General features: G+C 42.8%; 1 protein-coding gene across 1 annotated transcript; it reads left to right on the forward strand.

Moving 5' to 3' along the window:
- Positions 1-7,698: 7,698 nt before the first annotated feature.
- AMDHD1 (amidohydrolase domain containing 1) lies at positions 7,699-22,227 on the forward strand (the record flags this gene model as incomplete). Its single annotated transcript, XM_081115329.1, has 9 exons — positions 7,699-7,835; positions 9,476-9,582; positions 10,941-11,005; positions 12,884-13,161; positions 14,930-15,155; positions 17,910-18,034; positions 19,488-19,581; positions 20,135-20,295; positions 21,362-22,227. The coding sequence occupies 9 exons, from the start codon at positions 7,699-7,701 to the stop codon at positions 21,447-21,449; spliced, it is 1,281 nt and encodes a 426-aa protein (XP_080971455.1). The 3' UTR covers positions 21,450-22,227.
- Positions 22,228-22,510: the final 283 nt, after the last annotated feature.

Below are 22,510 nucleotides of genomic sequence, written 5' to 3' on the forward strand. Positions count from 1 at the left end.
CTTTTTGCTGATGCCCAAGACTCTTTTCTGTCCATAAGTTCCCTTAATAAACTGTTTAATTCTGGAGTTGTCAACCCCTATTTTTAAAAAATATTTTTTATTGATTTTTTTTACAGAGTGGAAGGGAGAGGGATAGTTAAAAACATCGATGAGAGAAACATCTATCAGCTGCCTCCTGCACGCCCCCTACTGGGGATGTGCCCGCAACCAAGGTACCTGCCCTTGACTGGAATCGAACCCGGGACCCTTGACTCCGCAGGCCAATGCTGAGCCAAACCAGTTAGGGTGTCAGCCTCTATTTTTAATCTTAGCCTGTCCTCCTTGGGAGATCGGTTCCAATATACCTTAGGAAATTTTCCAACACTCTATTGAAATTCTTTTCAAATAATTTGGTGGGCCTGACCAGTGTGGCTCAGTGGTTGAGCATTGACCTATGAACCAGAAGGTTATGGTTCAATTCCCAGTCAGGGCACATGCCCAGGTTGTGGGCTCCATCCCCAGTAGGAGACATACAGGAGGCAGCCAATCAATGATTCTCTCTCATCATTGATGTTTCTATCTCTCTCTTTCTCTCCCTTCTTCTCTGAAATCAATAAAAAATATATTTTAAAAATAATAATTTGGTGGTCTATTCTATAGGAATAGAGCCCGTAATTCTAACTTGGCACATGGGCACCAAGAGTAGAGACTATATATTTCAATCTCCCTTGGGGCTGGATATAGCCATATCAGACCAAGTTCTGGGCAAGGGGATGTCAGGAGAAGTGGTGAGTGCAACTTCTAGGAAGTGTCCTAAAAGGGAGAGACATGCTCCTCCCCTCCCCTTTTCTCCTCCTGGCTGGCGGGAATATGGGTGGGTGTGATCGCTGGCACAGAAGCAGCCACCCAGGATCAAGGATACAGGCCAGTGACAGCTTGAAGATGCCCAGCCCTGATGAGAGCAATATGGACCCTGGAATGCTTAGGTCCAGGCTTTGCTACCTAAGAGAGAAATAAACTTCCATCATGTTTAAACCCTGTTGTTTCACATATTTTCTGTCATTTGCAGCCAAATCTTTGCATTCTAAATACAGATCGGGCCAAATTTCCTCCAAAGAGAATTCCTATAGGGGGCCTGTTACCATAACAAACTTGTTGTTACCCAATTTTAAAATCTTTGACAAATTTACAAGTGAAAAAAAGTTATTATTATATACTGATAAATACTAATTCCTTGAATACTTGTAAAGAAGTGGAAGGGTAAGAAGGGAAAGGTTGGGGAAGGAAAGAAGAGGACAGATTTTCATAAAGCATAGCTATGCATTTCATTTATCATCCTATATAATAAAAGCCTAATATGCAAATTGTCCCCTCAGGTGGTTGTTTGACCGGGAGTTCGACCACTCGCTATGACATGCGCTGACCAACAGGGGGTGGTGCGTAACATGGCTGGCATTGGTGACGTGGCACTGGCTGCGAGTGGCAGTGGAGGCACTGCCAGCCAATGGACCCGGACGAGGGTGGGATGGTGGAGCAAGTGAATGGGCTGTGCCAGGCCAAGGTGGGGTGCCAGGCAGGGATATGGGGCTGCGGGGCTGCGAGGCTAGGGACACGAGCTGGGGCCTGATCCCCGCAGGCCACCCTGAATTCGTGCACCGGGCCTCTAGTAACAAATAATTAAATTAATGGTTTTATGTCATGAAAGACTGGCGATCTTGCTAAATGCAGCAGTTCAATGTGGCTTGAGAACTGAGAAGTAGAAGAGAACTTTCTTAGCAGGTAGTTTATAAGCTCTTTGCGTAGAGACCATGTCTGACGATTACTGGGTAGCACCCTCCTTTTCTTTCTCTCCCAGCCCGCTATGGAGATTAACCATAGTAGGCACAAAGCAAGAACCCATGGACTGATTTTTTCCTCACCTTCAGAAATCAGCGATATCGGCCAAAGGTATGATGACATTTTGTCTCCTGGCCCTGTCCAAGAAAAGAAAATACATTTAAAAATCCTATAAACTTTGCATAAAGCCACTAAATTCAATTGCCAGTAACTCCCAAATAGGCTTTATCTTATTTATTTATTTATTTATTTATTTATTTATTTATTTATTTTCTGCTTAATCCTCCCCCGAGGATATTTTTTCCATTGATTTTCAGAGAGTGGAAGAGAGGGCGGGGGAGAGGGATAGAAACATCAATGTGAGAGAGACACATGGATTGGTTGCCTCCTACACAAACACCGAACCTACAACCCAGGTATGTGCCCTTGACCAGAAATCAAACTTGAGACCCTTCAGTGTGGGGGCCAATGCTCTAACCACTTAGCACATTGGCCAGGGCATAGGCTTTATTGCTTTTAAAAGCAGTGCATACACAAAGTCTTTGACCCAGCAATTCTACTTCTAGGAACTTATCGCAAGAAAATAATCAGATCAGTGGGCAAAAAGTATGTACAATAATGTTTATTGCAATGCTATTTATTTATTCTTTTTAATCCTCACCCAAGGATATTTTTTCATTGATTTTAGAGAGAGTGGAAGAGAGAGGGAAGTATCGATGTGAGTAAAAAGGGCTGGTGAGAAAAATTGATTGACAATCTGTTGGGTTGAGTTCTGTAGGAGATTTTCTTAAATTTCCACTTTGCACCTATCTCCACTCCTAAGATTCTGCTCACCTCTTTCTTGTCCTACTTTTGCTCCTTCAATCCTTCTGTCCATCTGAATTCACTCTCCTCCCCATCCTCACTCCTGTTCCATTTATTCATTAAGTCTATCTGCAATAAGCACCTTATCATGGGTTCTGACACTTTTTCACTCATAGAAAAAGTGGATGTTCCCGTTCCTCTTCGCCAACTGTTAATAGCAGGTATCTGTTCTAATGCCACCTCTCCAGTAATTCATAGAACATGTAAATAGGATGAATAGTCTCTAAAAGTTGTTATATTTCTGTACTTCTATATATGTTAACCCCCCCACTGATTAATGAACTGATTGGCGAAGAATATATGAGGGAAGGAGAGAATCAGCTATTCCTAGGAAGGGATTATACAGTGCTCTGAACTAAACCAATATGATGTACCAACCAGTAAAAAAAAAAAAAAAAAAAAAAAAGTCAAAGCTGGTGAGTGTCTTTGTTGTGCAAAATAAAAATAGCATGGTGACTATCAAAGGGGAGGGAAAATGTTGAACTTCATAGCACATGACTGAAAATTCACATCTAAAACACATATTCAAGTCCACCTTCTGTCAGCTGAAGAAGATAAAGAGCTTAGAACAATCAGGGATTTAAACTGTTGCTGTGTGGTTGCAAACCATCACTTTTAGGCATGGCATAGGCTAGAGGCTAAAAGCATGGACACTCATTCTGCTCCTTAATCCTCACACTTCAGTTCCTGTTGGGACTGTTAGGTGAGTTAACATATGCCCCGCCCCGTGGACAGCATCAGGTGCCAAAGAGAAAGCATGCTAAGGAGGGGCGGTACCCGGTGTGTTTGAGAAATAGCAAGGACACTAGTGCCACAGAAGCACAGTGAATGAAGGGGAGTGAGAGATGAGGTGAGGGAGAGAACAAGGTCCCTGAGGGTCATTTATTCAGGGAAATGAGAATCGTAAAATGAATCACTCTGACTGCTGAGCTGAGAAAAGACTATAGAAGGAGATGGGAGTCCAGTAGGGAAGACAAGAGATAATGGGGTCTCAGGATAGTAGTGGAAGTGGTGAGAGGTGGTCAGATTCTAGATAAATCTGGAAATTAGACCTACAGAATTGGCTGATGGTTTGGATGTGAGGTATGAGATAAAGAGCCCAGGTGAGAAAGGATGGAGTTGCCACCAATAGAGACAGAGAAGGCTGTGGGGAAAGGAACAGTTGGCAGGATCAAAGCTTCAGTTTGGAACTTGCTAAATCTGAGATATTTATTAGACATCTCAGGAACCTAAATGTAAAGTACACTGTTCTTTCCTGCAAGTACCATGCAGGTTGATTTTTTAAAATTTTTGTATTCCTCTAACATTATGCAATTATTATGTGGTCGCTGAGTCAGGTCCTTTGATAGGTATCATAACAGGAGCAGCATCTGTGGAAAGAACCTGGCCTTTGCAGTCAGCTTTGAATCCTGCCTTTGATTCTTATCAGCTCTTTGTTTCTTTAAGCCTCTCCAGTGAACTCAGTGCACCTTAGGTTCTCCTGTCAAGTATGGATTCTACCACCTTTCCTACAGGCTTGTTGCAATTTTCAAACACAGATAATGTATGCAAAGTGTTTAGTCATAGCAGGCTGATAGGGAAATATAATTGCTCACATGGTCTTCAAGGTAGGTATCTGGGTGTGTCCTCTTTCTTGTCCTGTGAATAACTACCAGCATTTGAAAAGAACAGGAGGGATTACTGACAACTAGCTTTTGTGAGAAACTCTGAATTAAAGTTCTTGAAACCAGGGTCATTGCAATGTCAATGCAATTTGGGGAATCTGTCACAACTTAGTGCAGATCCTTATCATTCCAAGCTTCTGGGAAGCAGAGAAAGAGGAGTGGAGTTTTATAATGCCTGACCCTAAGTCCTAGACCAACGCTACATAAATGGAATAACAATATCGGCCAGATATTATTCGATGAAGTTTGGGTTTGAATTTCTAAACAACTCTTACAAACTCAAAAAAAAAAATGGATTTTCAGATTCCCTCAATATGAGATAAAGAATTTTATTTCCCAGATGCAAGTGAAAATTTAGACAGATTCTCTCAGATCTTTCAATTTTATTCCACCTCCTTCCCACCCACTTGGACAAATACTAACAGAAAGGGCTGTGAACTGTGTCCTCTCTCTAGACCAGACCTAGCACTTTTTTGTTTACCCGAGAGCTCGGAGCCACAGGTCCTTGGCCTGCCGGATGACCGTCCTGTGTGATCAGGTCAGAAGCAGGTCACAGTGATGAGGCAATTACCTTCAGCTTGACCTTTAAGGCCCCGCTGGCGTCACGCTAGCTATTTAGCGTGGACTTTTCTATTGACATTTCTGACTGCCCCTTTTGCAAACTGAAAAAAAATGACTGGAGGTCAAGTGGAAGGAAGATGGGGGAAAAGAAATCAGCCCATGTGAGTCAGATGACGTGAAAAGGACTCTGTAAACCAACAGGTGCTATAGGGATGTTGCTGTATCACTAGGGAGGAACCTGAGCCTTACCTCTATAATTAACAGCGACCAGGGAGAACGACAGTGCACTCTCTTCCTTTTTGCTTCTGCAAACCTCTTATTTGCAAGAGCTTTTCAGGCCATACTGTTTATCTTGACTGTAATTGAGTGCCCGCAGTTCACCCAAAGATATAAATCCCCTTAAAAAAAAAAGTACAGTTTATTTTAGACTTGCCAAGAATTTGTAAGCTGTAAGTACCTGGTGCATTCTGTGAAGTCAGGAGAGAACCTATTACTATTGAAATCTAATCTTTAACTTAATTTACCAGAAGACAAAGGGCAGGATTGAAATAAACTAATAGTAATAATAATAATAGCTCTGACTTATTTAGAGAGAGGCACTGGGCTAAGTGACTTACATTCCATCGTATTTAAAGCTCAAACAAGTCCATGAAGTAGAAACAATGATCCCCATGATATAGATGAGAAAACTGAAGCTCAGGGAAATTAATTTTCCAAAGTCAAATAGCACATAAGAAACAGAAATGGGATTAAGACAAGTTTATTGAACCCCAAAGTCTTCTATTCTCCTATGATTTCATTCCATCCTTTATAACTGCATAAATCTGCAAATATTACTTATAATTGCAAAACGTTACATTTGAGTCTTTAGCAGAAATTTTATAATATAAAATTTTAATATTTTTCTATGAATTAGTGTCTCTGTGTTTCTATTTCCCACTATTTCTACTTTTCTCTATGCCTCTCTCTCTATATTCTACCTTTCTTTTTAAAATGTGTATAGACACACATATCTGTTTGTGTCTGAGCTATTATGAATGATCTGTGGATTTTTTTCCCTTTTGGGTCTCTTTTACCCACATTGTCTACTGAGTTATTCCCTCCCTGCCTTTTTTTTTTTCCCCCTTGCTTTATTCTCTTTTCTACCGGACTGGTCTCTCTCTTTTATAAAAAACAATATGAAGCTAAAGTATAATCTTATTTATAGCATTCATCTAAAGGAATTTTTACTGTATGTACTTTGTACCTTAAAGTGACACTAAAGTGACTTTTATAGTTTGTTTTACAGCTCTGCCTGCTTTCAGGGTATGTTAGTGTATCCCTAAAGTGTCTTCCTTTTGGTTGTGGTTTGTGCTGGGCAGGGAAAGTGCCCTTGCAGGCCTAAGACAAGCTTCTACTAAAAGAATATGCGTCAGTAAAGTAATTAAGAAACTCCAGTTTTCACAGCAACTGACAGGCAGGAAGTCTGAGACGTAGAGAATTACAGACCACCTTCCTTAAACAAGCTTGATTCTGTCTCCAACCTTGGATGCAAATCGAGGGGTTAGCCCGACCAGATACAGTTAGGAGTGCGGGGGGCACAGAGCTGAAACCCGTCTCACCTCAAGGAGTTTGGATCCAGGAGCCTGTTCAACCAATCCGTCTAGAAAAGATTTCGGGGGGCGCGGGCGGGGAGGAAGGTGGGCGGAGGTGCCAATCGATTCTCTAGTCTCCGCTCTGTCCTCCCTCATCCTGGTCCCCCTTCATCTGGGGACCGTCTGGAGGGGTCCCGGACTGGAGCTGGCCAACCGAAAAGTGCCTGGCACCCGCCACCCCGCTTCACGCTTCGCGGCCGCGCGGACCCAGGAGCGACCCCCCACTGCACCTCCTCCTCTCCGGCCCCAGGTTCCTCTGCGGCGGCCCTCCGCGTCCCGGACAGCCCCCAGCCCCCTGGGCAGCGGTTCCCCGCATCCCGTCCCCTCCCGGGGCCCCGTCCCAGGTTCCCGCGCCTGCCTCCACCAGGTTTCTCCCCACTTTACCCACTCCGGTGCCCTCGCCCACGGCGACTCCCTTCCACCTGGCCACGCGATTGTCGTCGCAGCCCACCTCTCTCTCTCCCGGCGACCGAACTTCGGTTTCTTTGTCGGTTAAGTAGGGGAAATAATCTGTACCACATTTACCCGAACGTGGCAAGGCGACCAAAAAAAGAGGAGGTTCATTATAACGTTGATTATTTTTTAAAAATATATTTTTATTGATTTTAAAGAGGAAGGGAGAGGGAGAGAGAAACATCAATAATGAGAGAGAATCATTCATGGGCTGCCTCCTGCACGCCCCCTACTGGGGATCCAGCCCGCAACCTGGACATGTGCCCTGGACATGTATCCTTCAGTCCGCAGGCCAAGCCTCTATCCACTGAACCAAACCGGCCAGGGCTATACCATTGACTATTTTTTTTTTTTATCATTTAATCTGTAAATATTTTATTATTTTTTAAATTTATTTTGATTGTTGCAAGTATTACAGATGCCCCCCCTTTTATCTAATCTGTAAACATTTTAATATGTGTCTCTGAAGGTATACCATTGACTATTAATCAACATTCTGATCATTGGTACTATTATTGCCATCGCCAAGGTTTGGGCGAGTGGGGGAAGCGCGCGTTCGTCCTGGGTTTGGAAGGGCTGCGAGCGCCCGCCCCTGCTCCACCCTCCCGCCCGGCGGGCGGCGCCGCCTGCGGGCCTGCACCCTCCTCCGCTGTCCCTCCCGCGGCCACTGCCTGCTGACCGTCTCGCGAGCCGCGGCGCGCGGCGACATGGCGGGCGACCACCGCCTCCTGCTGGAGAACGCGCGGCAGGTGGTGCTGGTGTGCGCCCGCGGGGAGCGCTTCCTGGCGCGGGACGCGCTGCGCAGCCTGGCGGTGCTGGAGGGCGCCAGCCTGGTGGTGGGCACGTAAGTGGCTGCGGGTTGGAGGGACCCGTCCGACGGGTCCTAGCTGGCCGCTTTTTCTAGAAGGTGTGCGCTGTGGAGGGAAACCGGGTAAAAGCTTTCCCGAACCCGGCGAGACATTGGCTGGACTGCCTTTTAGGAGCCTGTTGCTAACAGGTTTGACGGTCTCGGGTTGTCATTCGGTGGAAAAAAACGGCACTCAAGCTGCACATGGCACTGGGACGCCTCTGCTGATAAAATATCATTGTCCAGCAATCAGAAGGGGTTGGGGCTCTTTCCAGGGCTTCTTGAAGTGTGGCCAAGGGGCCACCTGCGTCAGATGGCCTGAGATTAAATAAGTAAGTAAGTAAGTAAATAAATAAATAAATAAGAAGACAGATTTCAGACCGGCCACCTCCCCCCTACCTTCATCTCCAAATCCATTTTTTCTTTTCATTCCCAGCATCTCCGTGAGTGGAGTTCTGAGACCTGAATTTTTATAAATACCTCTTCCACTCCTTTCTTCTTTGCACTAAAGCTTGGAAACTATACGGCAAATGTTAGGCAAACGTTTCAGTGGTTCTTAACCTTCTGGCCCTTTAAATACGGTTCCTCATGCTGTGACCCAACCATAAAATCACTTTCGTTGCTACTTCATAACTGTAATGTTGCTACTGTTATGCATTGTAATGTAAATATCTGATATGAAGGATGGTCTTAGGTGACCCTTGTGAAAGGGTCATTGGACCCCCAAAGGGGTCGCGACCCACAGGTTGAGAACTGCTGGTTTAGATGGTGATGGTTTGGGGTAATAGGAAATTACCGTTCAGCCACCAGAAAACAAGGGCATTTTCAATTATTTTCCTTAAACCTTCTGCACTTCCTGCTAGAAATGAATAACAGAATAGCCAGTTTGGGAGGGTGGGCCTGGGGTGGGAATAAGGGTTGGACGCCAGTTTGAATTGGAGAGCTACGTGGCAGGGCTTGTGCAAGAGCAGTCAGTCAGTATCACCTCGTAGCTGAGCTGCTTAGGGTTGTGTAAGAGTTCAACTTTTAGGGACTGTGTTTCTAATTAACAAAGGGATCCAACCATTTCCAGCGTTACTGTTAAAATCTGTTAAAATCAGTTAGTGGAATTGCATGAAAGTAAGAATCCAAGACTAGCTGATGGCCACAATCTGGAGTCCTGAGGATTCAGGCCCCCACTATCTTGCTCTGTTGTGCAAGACCCTTTTGCTCCAGGCACTCCATCAACCCAGGGGGCTGCTCAATCTCTCATGGTGTCTATATTTCCACTAGGAAAGAGGAAGAGAAAGCAATCCTATTGGCTAAACTTAGTCACATGGCCACACCAGGTTGCCAAGAGACTGGGAAATGTATCTTTATTCTGGGTGATCATGTGTCCAGCTAAATTTTAGGAATCTAGCACCTTGAGAAAAGGGAACATTGGTCTCAGAGAACAACTAGCATTCTCTGCTACACATGAGTTGACCTTTTGCCTTACAGGTGGCTAGAGCCACTTTCCGAAAGACAGAACTTCAAAAAAGAAATACAGTAAATATTGACTGACACCAAGAGACATCTATAACATATTTTAAATCATTAGTCAGATTTCTCACAATAGTTCCCCAAACACTAGTAATTATTCCTTGATTTTTCTTCAGGGATGGGTTGATAAAAGCCATCGGTCCTGCTGATGTTATTCAAGAACAGTTTTCTGAAGAAACGTTTGAAGAAAGAATTGACTGTTCTGGGAAATGCATCTTGCCAGGTATCAACCTCTTTTCAGTAAAACCCCGAATTCAGTTTTAGTAAAATAAAAAAGAAGAGTAGTAGCTTGTTTTAAAGAGGGTCCTACAATGATATTAAAATATAATAATTATAATTTATCTAATTTCTACTATTAAATGGCTAGCTGCTTTACAAACATTTTCACATTGAATCCTTTAACTGCCGTGTAAGGTAAGATCATTATGGGCATGTTACAGATTAGAACACAGAAGTTCAGGGGTGAAATATCTTACCCTTGATTGCTACACAGGTAAAGGGCAAGCTGGGGCTCGGACTCATCCATTCATTCCACTTCTTCCCATTCACATAATGCAGAGAGACCAGGTGTGTTGTGTTTAGGTTAAAAAACTGTGAGAAGAATTTTATTAATGTGTTGTGTAGGGAGGGCAAACAGGGGAAACTGCTACTTCCACTACCAGAATATACTTTAAATAAGAATAGAATATGCAACAAAGGACCCATCTCTAGATGGAAAAAGGAAAGAAAAATCCCTAGAGATTTCACTGACGATGTACCTTTGGAGATTGACAACAGAATCAGCTTATTTACCATTCCCTCCTATATGATCTATGTTTTGTGGCTTTGTGTAATGATCTGAAACAAGTTTCACAAACTCTGAGTTCTGTGCAAACTTAGAAGCTAATATTTATCCATTTCAAGTTTGTATTGTGTATATCTGATAGAGCTTCTACCTTTTGGCTCTTGGGAGATAGAAGATAAAGCCAGGGTGAAACCTTATGAGAAAGCACAGAATACAATAGAAAGTGATCTGAATAAGGACTTTTTATTTTACTCCAAATCAGAACCCACTCATCAGTCACTTGATCTGTTAGGTATTTTACATAACCTGGAAAGACACCCTTTTCTGAATTGTACCAGGGTAAACAAAAGTCCCAAGTGATTGCTTTATAGTTTCTCTTTAATTAAAATATATTTCTTTCTTGAAGAAAGGTTTATCTTTCTGATTTCATATTTTTCTTTCTCAAGGTTGACAGTAGGGATTGTATGATTCTGTTTTCACACCCAGACTATCACCTTGGTGATATGATCATTGGTTTTGCTCAACTCAGGGTTGACATCCTATTTCAAAAGCTCGCTTGGTGAGCATGAGCTTAATGGGCAAAAGGAGCTGTATTTTTTTTAAAGGAATATTTTCATCTTGTTGAGTCACCCTCCTCTTTTAGAGCTGGCCTCTAAAAGACAAATTCTTCCTCTTCCACCCCCTCCAAGATGGCTGACCACCCTCATGCTTTCCAAAGAGCAGGATGTGTATTGGGCCTGCTACCTAAGGGCTTTCTGATTCTTAACTTTAAAAATGATTTGATTTCTTGATTACAGGTTTGGTGGATGCACACACACATCCAGTATGGGCTGGTGAGAGAGTTCACGAGTTTGCAATGAAGGTAATTGCAATGAATGATTGCAAATCAAAATGAAGCATAAACAAACAGACAAGTCTTTTTCTAAAGAGTCTGTGGGCTGTCAGGCTTTGCAACATAGATTTGACATTGTGTCTTTGCTTATGTGTCTTTTTAAGGATATTTTTACTGGCCTGGACTATGGAAAATAAATTAGAACAAAACTAACTATTTTATAACTGTCCCAAATCTTTATACTATGCACAGGGATAACAATCGCTCTAAGTATAACAGTTTTCAAAAAATTTTAACTGTAGAATCTTCATTCTAACAGCGCTGAGCTGCCTTGCTCACTAATTTCTCCTCTCTTTTCCTTCCCCCAACCCATCCCACCAGCTCTGGGAGCCTTTGAAAAGGCTCCAGGAAACAATTTGAAAATCACCATTCATTAGGGTCAAACCAGGAAAAATATATTGCTCATAACAAAAATAAAATACGTCTCATGTTGTTCTCATTTTTTCCAGAAAAAAATGAGATTTATTAAGAAACATAAAAATATCAGTCATTAATAAGATGTAGACCCTCAAATCGCTAGTTGGAGCCAATTTTACGTTGTTTGTTTTTAGCAGAATTTAGCTTTTAGAGCAGTTTTAGGTTCACAGCAAGACTGAGTGGAAGCTACAGAAATTTTCCGCATACCATCCACCCACTGCCCCAGTCTTCCCCATTTTCAACATCCTCCAGCAGAGTGGTACATTTGCTACAATGGGTGAACCTACATTGACACACATTATCACCCAGAGTCCATAGTTTACATTACCTTGGGTTTGGACAAATGTACAGTGACATGTACCCACAATTATGGGATCATACAAAGTAGTTACACTGCCCTCAAAATCCTCTGCACCCTGCCTGTTCATTCCTTTCTTCCACCCACCCCTGGCAACCACCAATCTTTATACTGTTTCCATGCTTTTGCTTTTCCCAGAATGTCATATAGTTGGAATTATACAGTATGTAGCCTTTCCAGGTTGGCTTTTTCCTTTTGGTGATACCCACTTGAGTTTTCTCCATACCTTTTCTTCACTTTGTTTCTGAGAAAGTCTGTATACTAACAGCTAAATTGCATTGTTTAGGAAAAGAAAAAATTCTCAGATATTGTGTACCTTCCTCAACACACTAGAGCTGCTTTTAAGACTTCTTTATTAAATCACAGGATTTCAGAGCCAACTTTTCAGAGCCAGGTTTCTAAAAAGCAACCTTAGAGCTTTGCAATCCAGTTCTCTCATTGCATAGACGTGGAAAGTGGGGCCCACAGAGGGAAGGGTGTCCATTGCCTTCACCTGCTCACCATGGCAGAACCCAGATGAACATGGCGGAGACCCCCGGCAGGCAGACTGCGTTTGCACCCCACTCCTGCTGCCCAGAGTAACAGGAGCCCAGTGGGATCCCACAAAGAGCCTCTTCATTTGCTTGAGCCACAGAGGTCAGGTCCCAAACTCTTGTGGCCAAATACTGAGGTCTCTTTGGTGGAGATTTGAATGGCTGCAGTGGGGCCTTCCCCTTGGGGCCTTTGTTTCCTTAAAGGTGCTGAGACATGGGCAGAGATTTAACTGGTATACACTGGGTAGATTGGATTGTTAAAAAACTGAAATACTTTTGTACCGGGTAGTAAATTGCCGCTGCCCTGAGACCAGAAGTCTCCACCACATCTCCCATCTCTGCCATCCCAGTATTTCCCTGGGAATTGCCTGCCCCCACCCCTTTTCTGATTGGCTAGTTACTACTAGCATAGAGATTGTGAATCGTTTTTGAATACCCCCCCTCCTGCCCCCCCCCTCCCCCCGCAGGTAGGTTCTGCAGACCTGCCTACAACCTCCCTGCATTTGCTCTGCCTAACGGTGAGCTGAGCGTTGTGTTCAGTTGGCAGGAGCCACATACATGGAAATCCACCAGGCCGGAGGAGGGATCAACTTCACCGTGGAGCGCACGCGCCAGGCCTCGGAGGAGGAGCTGCTCAGCTCCTTGCAGCAGCGGCTGCAGTGCATGATGCGGGCGGGGACCACGCTGGTGGAGTGCAAGAGCGGCTACGGCCTCAACCTGGAGACCGAGCTCAAGATGCTCCGCGTGATCGAGCGCGCCCGGCGGCAGATGGCCATCGGCATCTCGGCCACGTACTGCGGGGCTCACTCAGTGCCAAAGTAACCGCAGCCGGTGGGACCGCGTTTAACCCGGTTGGGCATTGAGGGGGCCGCTTTCCCCCACGGCGGCTCACAGCTTTAGCTCTTGCAGAGAGATCTGTAGAAGTCCTTGGGGAAGGTGTTCTGAGTCTGATGGTCAGTCAGTCATCTCACACGTGGTTCTAGGAAGGTGACCCCCACCAGACCCACCACTTTGCTAGTCCCCTGATGGTGAAGGAAGAAGAGATGCTCACAACTCCTTGGGTTGAAAAAGAGAGATGAGGATGGCTGTCTCCTGCTGCATCTTATGTCCTGGAATTTCTAGACCGGAAGGCAGTCCCGGAACTAAAAGATCCCAAAGAAATCCAGGACTTGGAAATTCACAAGCTGCTCCACTGTCTCAGTGCAGTTTTAGGTTTTGACAACTTAGCTATATGAATGCTACAGGCTTGCAAAAAATTATTTGAAAAAAAGAATTTATATATTTTATAAAATGTATTTCGTTTCGGGAACTCTAAAACAGAACATTTTCATGGTAATTTTGTGTTTACCATCTTCAGAGGAACTAAAGAAATTAACATTGAAATTTATTATTAAAAAGTGAAAACGAATTATGTAGAAAAGACGCACAAGTACGTACTTCATATTTCCAGTTACGTTTATTGTATGTCTTTAGCATTTACATTTCTGAAATTATTAAAGCTTGAAACTGCCCTAAGACTTCTGGGAAGAGCCTGTCTATAGAAACAGATTTTTTTCAAATGGAGTATAAGGTGTGTGATGGCCTGTTTTTTGTGGGTTTTTTTTTTTTTTTTTTTTTTTTGTAAAAGGACAGTGTAACATGGTAGAAAAGACTCAAACTTTGGAGTGGAAGCAGACCTGGGTCTGAATCCAGCTTAACTACTTCCAGTTGGGTGATTTTGAGGCATCTTCTAACTTTTTGAACATGAATTACTAATCTATAAAATAGCTACATAACACCCTATTTTATACGATTATCTTGAGAATTATATGTAAGTGGCCATCTCCTCTATCTACCCACCTGAATGGTTTTCACTGGATGAGAGGCTTCTATGTGCCAATTATGGGACTAAAGTTTTAGAGGTTTCTCCATCTGCCAATGAGCCTCTGAGGTCTGCGTCTTGGTGCCCAGTGATAAAGCCTGAGACTCAGAGTATGCCAAAGGACAGCTAAATCACGTGTCCAAAGAGTTAGGTAGCTAGCAAGCGGTAGAGCTCTGTGTGTATTTGACTTCAAAAGCCCAGCCCTTCCTAATATATAACTACCCCAGAATCTCATTGAGAATTTTGGGGCTTTCTACTAGCCTCTTCTTCCATGTCCCCAAATGGTGAGACAGGAAGCCTTAGGCAGATGCTTCTAGAAATAGTGTAGAGGAAGAAAAGGACAGGGTGATAGCTGGGGCCCAGGTAAGAGGCCTGCAGTTGGGTTGGCAGGGACGCCTTCAGGATGCCCTCTAGGTGCCCTTGAAAAGTAGATTCTGTTTTTTCAGCCAGATGACCTTGCTGGCATTCCCAAAGGCAACACCGGTGTGCCAGAATGGATGAGCCATTTGAGTCTCTTTGAATAGGGTCAGAGCATATAGAAGTCTTTTATCAATACCTCTGCTGTGTAGGCATGTCACAATTGTTAATAGCTTTGATTCTTTCTGTACTTTTCTGAGGCTTGAGGTTATTTACCTACAGTTTCTCAGGTTCTCCAAGCACCAAGAAACCCTTCTTCCAGTTAAAAAAATATATTTGCCCATGGAAATGTTCTTTTCTTCCCTCAGAGGAAAAACTGCTACTGAAGCTGCTGATGACATCATCAATAACCACCTCCCAAAGCTGAAGGAACTTGGCAGAAATGGGCAGATTCACGTTGACAATATAGATGTGTTCTGTGAGAAGGGTGTCTTTGACCTGGATTCTACCAGAAGGATTCTTCAAGGTGGAAAAGATATAGGGTTACAGATTAACTTCCATGGGGATGAACTCCACCCGATGAAGGCTGCGGAGGTACAGTTGACTTTTGGCTTTTCCTTTGTCAACACTCAGGTTATGGAAAACTTACCTAGTTTGTTCAAAGACAGGAGGGGCCTTCTGAAAAGATAGGGAGAGGGGAAATTTGTTTGAACAATGTGCAGATTGCTCCGGTTGAGCCTTGGAATTCCTGACCTCTCTTAGAAATTTACTTTTTTGCTGTTTTGTTTGTTTGTTTTTGTTTTTTAAATTTCAGAGAGGAAGGGAAGGGAGAGGGAGAGAACCATTGATCGGCTGCCTCCCACATGCCCCTTACTGGGGAGCAAGTCCGAAACTCAGGCATGTGCCCTGAACGGGAATTGAACCGTGACCTCCTGGTTCACAGGGCGACGCCACTCCGGCCAGGCTGGTAATTTACTTTTATTATCACCTGCTGGTGATGTTAGTAGGAAAGAAGTACCTTTGTGATCTCACTGATTAAATCCACAACCTATTTTGGTTGGTACAGAAAGCCATACTAGAGTCTATTAATTTCACATGCAGCTCCTAGGGTTTTCCGTGGCATCATTCAGATGAACGTGAGTGAAGCACACCATTAATAGCGAGGACATGATTTTCAAATCTAGAAGTCTTACCCAGATTCATTTATTTATGCTTTCAACAAATATTTGAGTGTCTAGTGTGTGCCAGGCACTGTTGAAGGCACGGAGAATTCATCAGTGAATAAGACAGCTCTTGAGTGGGGTGAGGCACTAAATGGACAACTTCCCTTGGGTATAAATACAGATGTAGATACCCCACATGTGTCTTAACCACATGTCCTGCTTGAGCTTTTAAAATCACTTCCAAATTGTGCCCTGTGGTTCCTGCCCCAATGAATGACACCATTATCTATTGCCTAAATCAAAAACCCGATCATTTGACTCCTCCCTCCCCTTCACCTATCACATTTCAACCAACCAACAAGCTCTGCCAATTTCCTCCTGCATATCTCTAGGTCCACATCTCTTCACCCCACGGCCTGGGTCCAACCACCATCAGCTCTCACCTGGATTCCTGCAACAACTGCTCTTGTCCCCAAGCTTGCCTCCACTTGCATCTGTTTCTGTAATCCATCCTCGTAGAGTATCTATCCCTCCTCTCTATTGCTTAAAACGACCGAAAGGCTTACCATTGCTCATAAGGTGAATTCCAAACTCCTTATATGCAGGCTTGCCAGGATCCAGCCCTAGTTTACTTCTCCATCTTCCTTTCTCTCTCCTCCCCCTTTTCACCACCTTCACCCTGTCTACGGTGGACCAGCCACATTAAACTACCAGCCCTGCACAGATTGTTTCTCTAATCTGAACTCCCCCTTGTCCAATTAATTCTAACTCCCTTCCGTGTTTCATCTTAGCCTCAGCTTCTCTGGGGTCCCCCCCCCCCAAAGCTCTCCAGCAGTGGGTTACAGCTCCTCCTGCACGTATCCCACCGTGTTGAAATTGCCTCTGCGATCCCTGCTGGACTGCAAACACAGGACTGCACCCATGTCTTACACAGCCCTGTCCCTGGAGCTTAGCGCAGTGCCTGGCATACCCATGGCCTTTACTAAGTAAATAGTTGTTGGATATTTGTTAAGTGACACCTGGAAGGGGTGGTCAACAAGATACCTTTGGCCGTAGAGAGTGACTGGTGAATTAAATCAATAGAGGTCAACACCCGGGATGAGCAAATCAAGTTTGGAAAAGTGAGGCTGATTCCAAGGTCAGAAAGGAACTCTTCTGGGGAGCATAGTCTGTCCTGTGGTCCAGACGCTCTTAGACCTGAGCCAGCTGCTGATGAGGGGCCTTCCCTGCCCTGGTGTTGCGGGGACTGCAGCTGCCCTGGGCCGCAGTGCAACGTCAAATATTGTCTTCTCTCCTTTCCTTGGAATATGTCTTCTTAACATACCACTTTTCATCCTGGGCAGAGAGAGGGAGAGAGAGAGAGAGTAAAATTGTCGAGATGAGAAGAAATCCACGTTAGTGGTTCCATGATCCTCATAGCATTGCCTCTTGTTGGTTTTTTTCTAACAATGTAGCCAAACTTTCCATCTGGAGAGAACTCAAGCTCAAGGAGTATTCTCAAATTACACACATGATCCACATTTTTAAAGTTTGTTTTCTTAACTGATTATCTGCTTTCACTGAGAACAATGGCATTCCAAGATAGATTTTTATTGTGATTTTATGATGCTATAATAGATTTTGTTATCAATATTACTCAGTGTATTATTCTGATTCATAAGTTCCATAACATTTTCTTTTTTAGCAAATGTCTGAAGAATGTCAGTAAGCATTTGTGTCGACAAATAGTTGTTAAAGCAGCACACTAGCTATTTTTCTTTTCTTTTTTTTTTTTTTTAATATATTTTATTGATATTCCACAGAGAGGAAGGGAGAGAGACAGAGAGCTAGAAACATCGATGAGAGAGAAACATCGATCAGCTGCCTCCTGCACATCTCCCACTGGGGATATGCCCGCAACCCAGGTACATGCCCTTGACCGGAACCGAACCTGGGACCCTTCAGTCCACAGGCCGACGCTCTATCCACTGAGCCAAACCGGTTTCGGCCACACTAGCTACTTTTCAAATGAATGTCCATCACAAACCTTTTATCCATTTTGGGGCTTGTGCTTGTGAAAGGTAGTAGACAGGAAATCTTCATAAGAGAGTGCTGTTTATCTTGGCAGGAAAAGCAGTTTCATGGCACTTTTTTAATTTGTTGTTGCTGTTGGTTAAATCTTTTTCTCTCTGTTCATTCTGCTTAGCTCGGGGCTGAGCTGGGAGCCCGGGCAATCAGTCACCTGGAAGAAGTGAGTGACGAAGGCATTGCTGCCATGGCAACGGCTGGGTGCTCGGCGGTTCTTCTGCCCACCACGGCCTATATGCTCAGGTGAGGTCGACCTCACCCCCACACAAGAGCTGCACGTACACGTTGTGGAGACACAGACCTCCAAGATGCCTAATTAATCTCATTGCCCTTCCAAATCCCTTAATGCAGATCAAGAAAACTTAGCTCATGAAAGGTGCCAATTCTGGAATGATGTTCAGAAATGAATTCTCCTGAGGAAGGAGCTCAGAACTAAATTGACCTTCAGTGGTGGGCGTGTTGAGGATGGTGGCTCTTTCTTTTTCTTTTCTTTTAACTAGTTTTGGAGTTTCTAATTTAAAGAAAAATTAGTATGCATTACCTTTATAATTAGAAAAAAATGAAGTAAGCTTTATACTTTAAAAAATATGCATAAGCCTTGACTGGGTGGCTTAGATGCTTGGAGTGTTGTCCCATATACCCAAAGGTTGCAGACTTGATCCCTGGTCAGGGTGCTTATGGGAGGCAACTAATTGATGTTTTCTCTTCTCTCTCTCTCTCTCTCTCTTTCTCTCTCTCTCTCTCTCTTTCTCTCTCTCTCTCTCTCTCCCCCCCCCCCTCCTCTCTAACAAAACAAACAAAAACATGCATAAGATATTAAGGATACTTAACAGTATTCAGAATCTGCATGAGCTGTTTTCTGAGAAGTTGAGTGTGGGTGCACAATTGTGTACCAGAATCCTCATAAATCCTGGGGGTGAGAGGAAAGAAGAGATGTCTATTCTGTAAAAATCTCTCCAGGAACTGTGCTGTGTGCCCTCTGTGGATTGAATACATTTAGTCCATCTTGTGTAACTGCTATTGCTCTAACTCTACCAAATCTGAGACCCTTCTGACCCTTTCCTTTGTGCCACCTGCATAACGACCACAAGTTTGTGGTCAGGGAGGCCGGCATTCAAGAGACGTTTTATCCTCTTACAACCAGGTGCTTTCTGTGAGGTTGGGACACCTAGTTTTCAAGGCGGTGATTCAGCAGGTATGGCCTTAGCACAGTGGTTATCGACCTGGAGTGATTTTTGCCCCTCAGGGGACATTTGTCAATGTCTGGAGACATTTTTTGTTTGTTACAACTAAGTGGTGCTACTGACCTCTGATGAATAGAAGCCAGTGATTCTGCTACACATCCTACAATGCACAGGACAACTCCACAACAAAGAATTATCCAGCCCAAGAAATGAATTGTGCAAAGGTTGAAAAATGCTGTCTTAGGGATTGAAAAACAAGGCTTTGAGTAATGGTTATAAGAGAGAAGAAAGAACGATTTCAGTGCTTTCCTGAAACTTATTATGATCATATACACACACATTAATGTAGACTACAATCAGGAAATATCAATCAATAATCACTTAATCTTGAGTTTCTGTTTCTTCTCCCAGAAGAAATAAGGGTTGGATATCCTAAGTCTCCTTCCATTTGGAACATCTATTCTGCAAAAGCTCCCATTCTGGATACTGACATCTTTTTCCCCCTCCCTTAGGCTGAAGCAACCTCGGGCCAGGAAGATGTTAGATGAAGGAGTAATAGTTGCTTTGGGCAGTGACTTCAACCCTAATGCCTATTGCTTTTCAATGGTAATTATTTTCAATATGCCTTTCAGAGCAGAGTATCAAACTTCTACCAAGCATATAAATTATTTTAAAATACTTCTTTTAAAATGTATCAAACATCAAAAAATATTTTCCTGTGTAACAAGAAAAAAAGATATAGATAGTAGTGTAATTGGATTTTTCTGCAGAGAGAAAAGAGAAAACGCCGTTTGCATTTTTTTCTGGTAGCCTTGGGCATTGTGATTTTATAATAAGCCATTTTTTCCCTTGGAGAATAGAATAAGCTCAAAGAAGTTTTAGTGAGTAAGCATGGAGGGGAGCTTTATTTTCTACACTAAGTGGTCTTGAAAAGTTGTAAATAACTATTAAATACACATGGGGGTAATCTTGATAATAAAGGATTTTTTTTCTAAAGCATAAGAACCTTTATGTGTAAGTTTAAATGTTCCCATATCAATCAAGCCATTCCCACCTACACATTTAATCACCATTATTTGTTGTGCTGTGTTGGAGAAATGTCCCAGGTAGCAGTTGCCCTCTTGTTACTTTCCTCTGATGCTTTTCTCTTCCATCTCAGCCAATGGTCATGCATCTGGCCTGTGTAAACATGAGAATGTCCATGCCCGAGGCCTTGGCCGCAGCCACCATCAATGCCGCTTATGCACTGGGAAAATCTCACACACATGGATCTTTGGAAGTTGGCAAACAGGGAGATCTCATTATCATCAATTCATCCAGGTGAGTGAATCCCCAAGTAAGCTGTTTTAAGCCTCTTGTGGGATATAGACCTGGTTTAAAACCCTTTTCCATGAATTATTAGTGTCAGGCTCTATTAGTGTAGGCTCAGAAGCTACCCAGTCCCGTCCATCTTCATCCTTTTACAACGAAGTCCCTCTACAAGTCCTAAACCGCGGGGTAGACTCCGTTTTCCGGTCTCTTCATCCACCTTAGATCTTTCATAGATCTCCAGGCTTCTGCCCTTCTACCTGGACTTTGGACTTGTGTCCTCTGGCATATGTTTTTGTTTTTCTGTTTGGCTTCTGACCTTCTGCTTACACTGGGCCGCACAGGTCCCAACTTCAGCTTGTCACCCTGATTCTGGGTCCCCAAATCCTCGCGTCAGTGTTCCTGTCCTGGTTTCTAATTACTCACCCGCAGTCTGCTGCCCTCTGGGTCTCCCACGTGACAGTTTGAGTCTTCTTGTTCTAAATCTTCGGTCCTTCACTTCTAGTGAGCCTATCCCAGCTCTTGGACCTCACCTTCAACAGAAGAGAGTGGCTCTGTAATTCTACTCTCTGTGGTCATAAATCACCCTCATTTTTTTTTCTTAAAAAAGTTTATTATTATTACTTTTTTGGAAAGAGAATGAGAGAGAGACAGAGAGAGAGAGAGAAGCATTGATCGGCCACCTCCTGTACATAACCTGAATGGGGATCTAACCTGCAAACTGGGTATGTGCCCTGACCAGGAATTGAACCAGCCAACTTTTGGCATACAGGACCACACTCCAACCACCTGAGCCACGCCAGCCATGGCCACTCTCTCTCCTGAAAACAATGTTGATGTTGTTACCATTTGTGCATTACTTAAGTAAAATATTTTAAGTTCAAATACTTAAATGGTATTATTAAACATTATTTGATTTATCATAGGCTAGTTAGTAAGTAATATGCCATTTTTTAAAGCCCAAATATCAATGACTAGGTATAAAGAAATTTTTAGAAAATGTATTTTTAAATTAGCATTTAAGGATAGTGATAATTTTGACTTGTATGTATTGAAGTAATGTTTGATTTCTTTCTAGATGGGAGCATTTGATTTACCAGTTTGGAGGCCATAACGAATTAATCGAGTACGTTATAGCTAAAGGAAAAGTCATCTATAAAAAATGACAGATCTTAAAGGAAAGAGAAGACTTTAATTGTATAAAATGCATCAATACAGTATGTTAGAAGTTAAAATACCTTAGTAGTTTACCAAAATGATGTCACTTAAACCTAAATGTATTTCATTGTCTTGTTAATCCACTTGTAAAACCCAAGGGATTAACTTATTTTAATTTAATATGCACCTGGACATAGAAACAGGTAAACCAATTGTGATGATAATCTCAAAACATTACATTATGTCACAAATATTTGTCATAAATATTCTGAAGATTAAAATTATGAATGATCACAAGAACGCATTTGTGGGTAAAAGCAGATTGACAATCAGGTAGACATGGCTTGAAAATCCCATTTTGTTTCCGCTTTTCAAATTTCAGTTTTTTTAACAATATTTAGTGAAAATTGGGGGATGGAAGGAAATCCAAGTGAGATGCCCCAGATTAAGCCTTCTAGAATAGCAAGTAGTTTTTCCTTTCCCCACCCAGTTTGTTCTTTCTAGAAGTTCATCAAATGAAATGCATCAGTGTCCCCTGAGGGAGAGTGTCCTTCCATTTCTAGTTTCCCTTCAACCTTAGCTCAAAATAGACTTCACAACACAGTTCAAGACTCACCATTTTACATACAGGTACTGGGGCCTTCTTGTAATGGATGCTTTTTTTTTTTTTTTTACCAAAAATCCAATAATGTAATTTCTTAAAAATTGCTTTTAAGTTTTTGATTCTTCACATCACAATTGTATAGAAAAGATGTCATAGCTTTAATAAATATGTGCTGTCATGATTATTGTTGTTGTTTCCTTATAGCCCCGGAGGTAGATCAGCGCCTTATCTATTAGAGCTTTTTAGGAAATAAACAAATTACAGAATTACTTATAAAGAGTAGATGATTACTTATATATATAAGTGTCCCCCCAAAATGTACACAGACACTTTGAATAATTATAAAGGCAGTGTTTATTAAAATACAGTTCATTTTCAAAATTGAGCTGTTAAAGTGTGTATGCATTGTTTTGGGACGCCCTGTAGTTGCTTCATGTAAGTTTAGTTGAAATCTTTTAAAAATGT

Source organism: Myotis nattereri, assembly GCF_964212035.1.
Source record: "Myotis nattereri genome assembly, chromosome: 2".
NCBI lineage: Eukaryota > Metazoa > Chordata > Mammalia > Chiroptera > Vespertilionidae > Myotis > Myotis nattereri.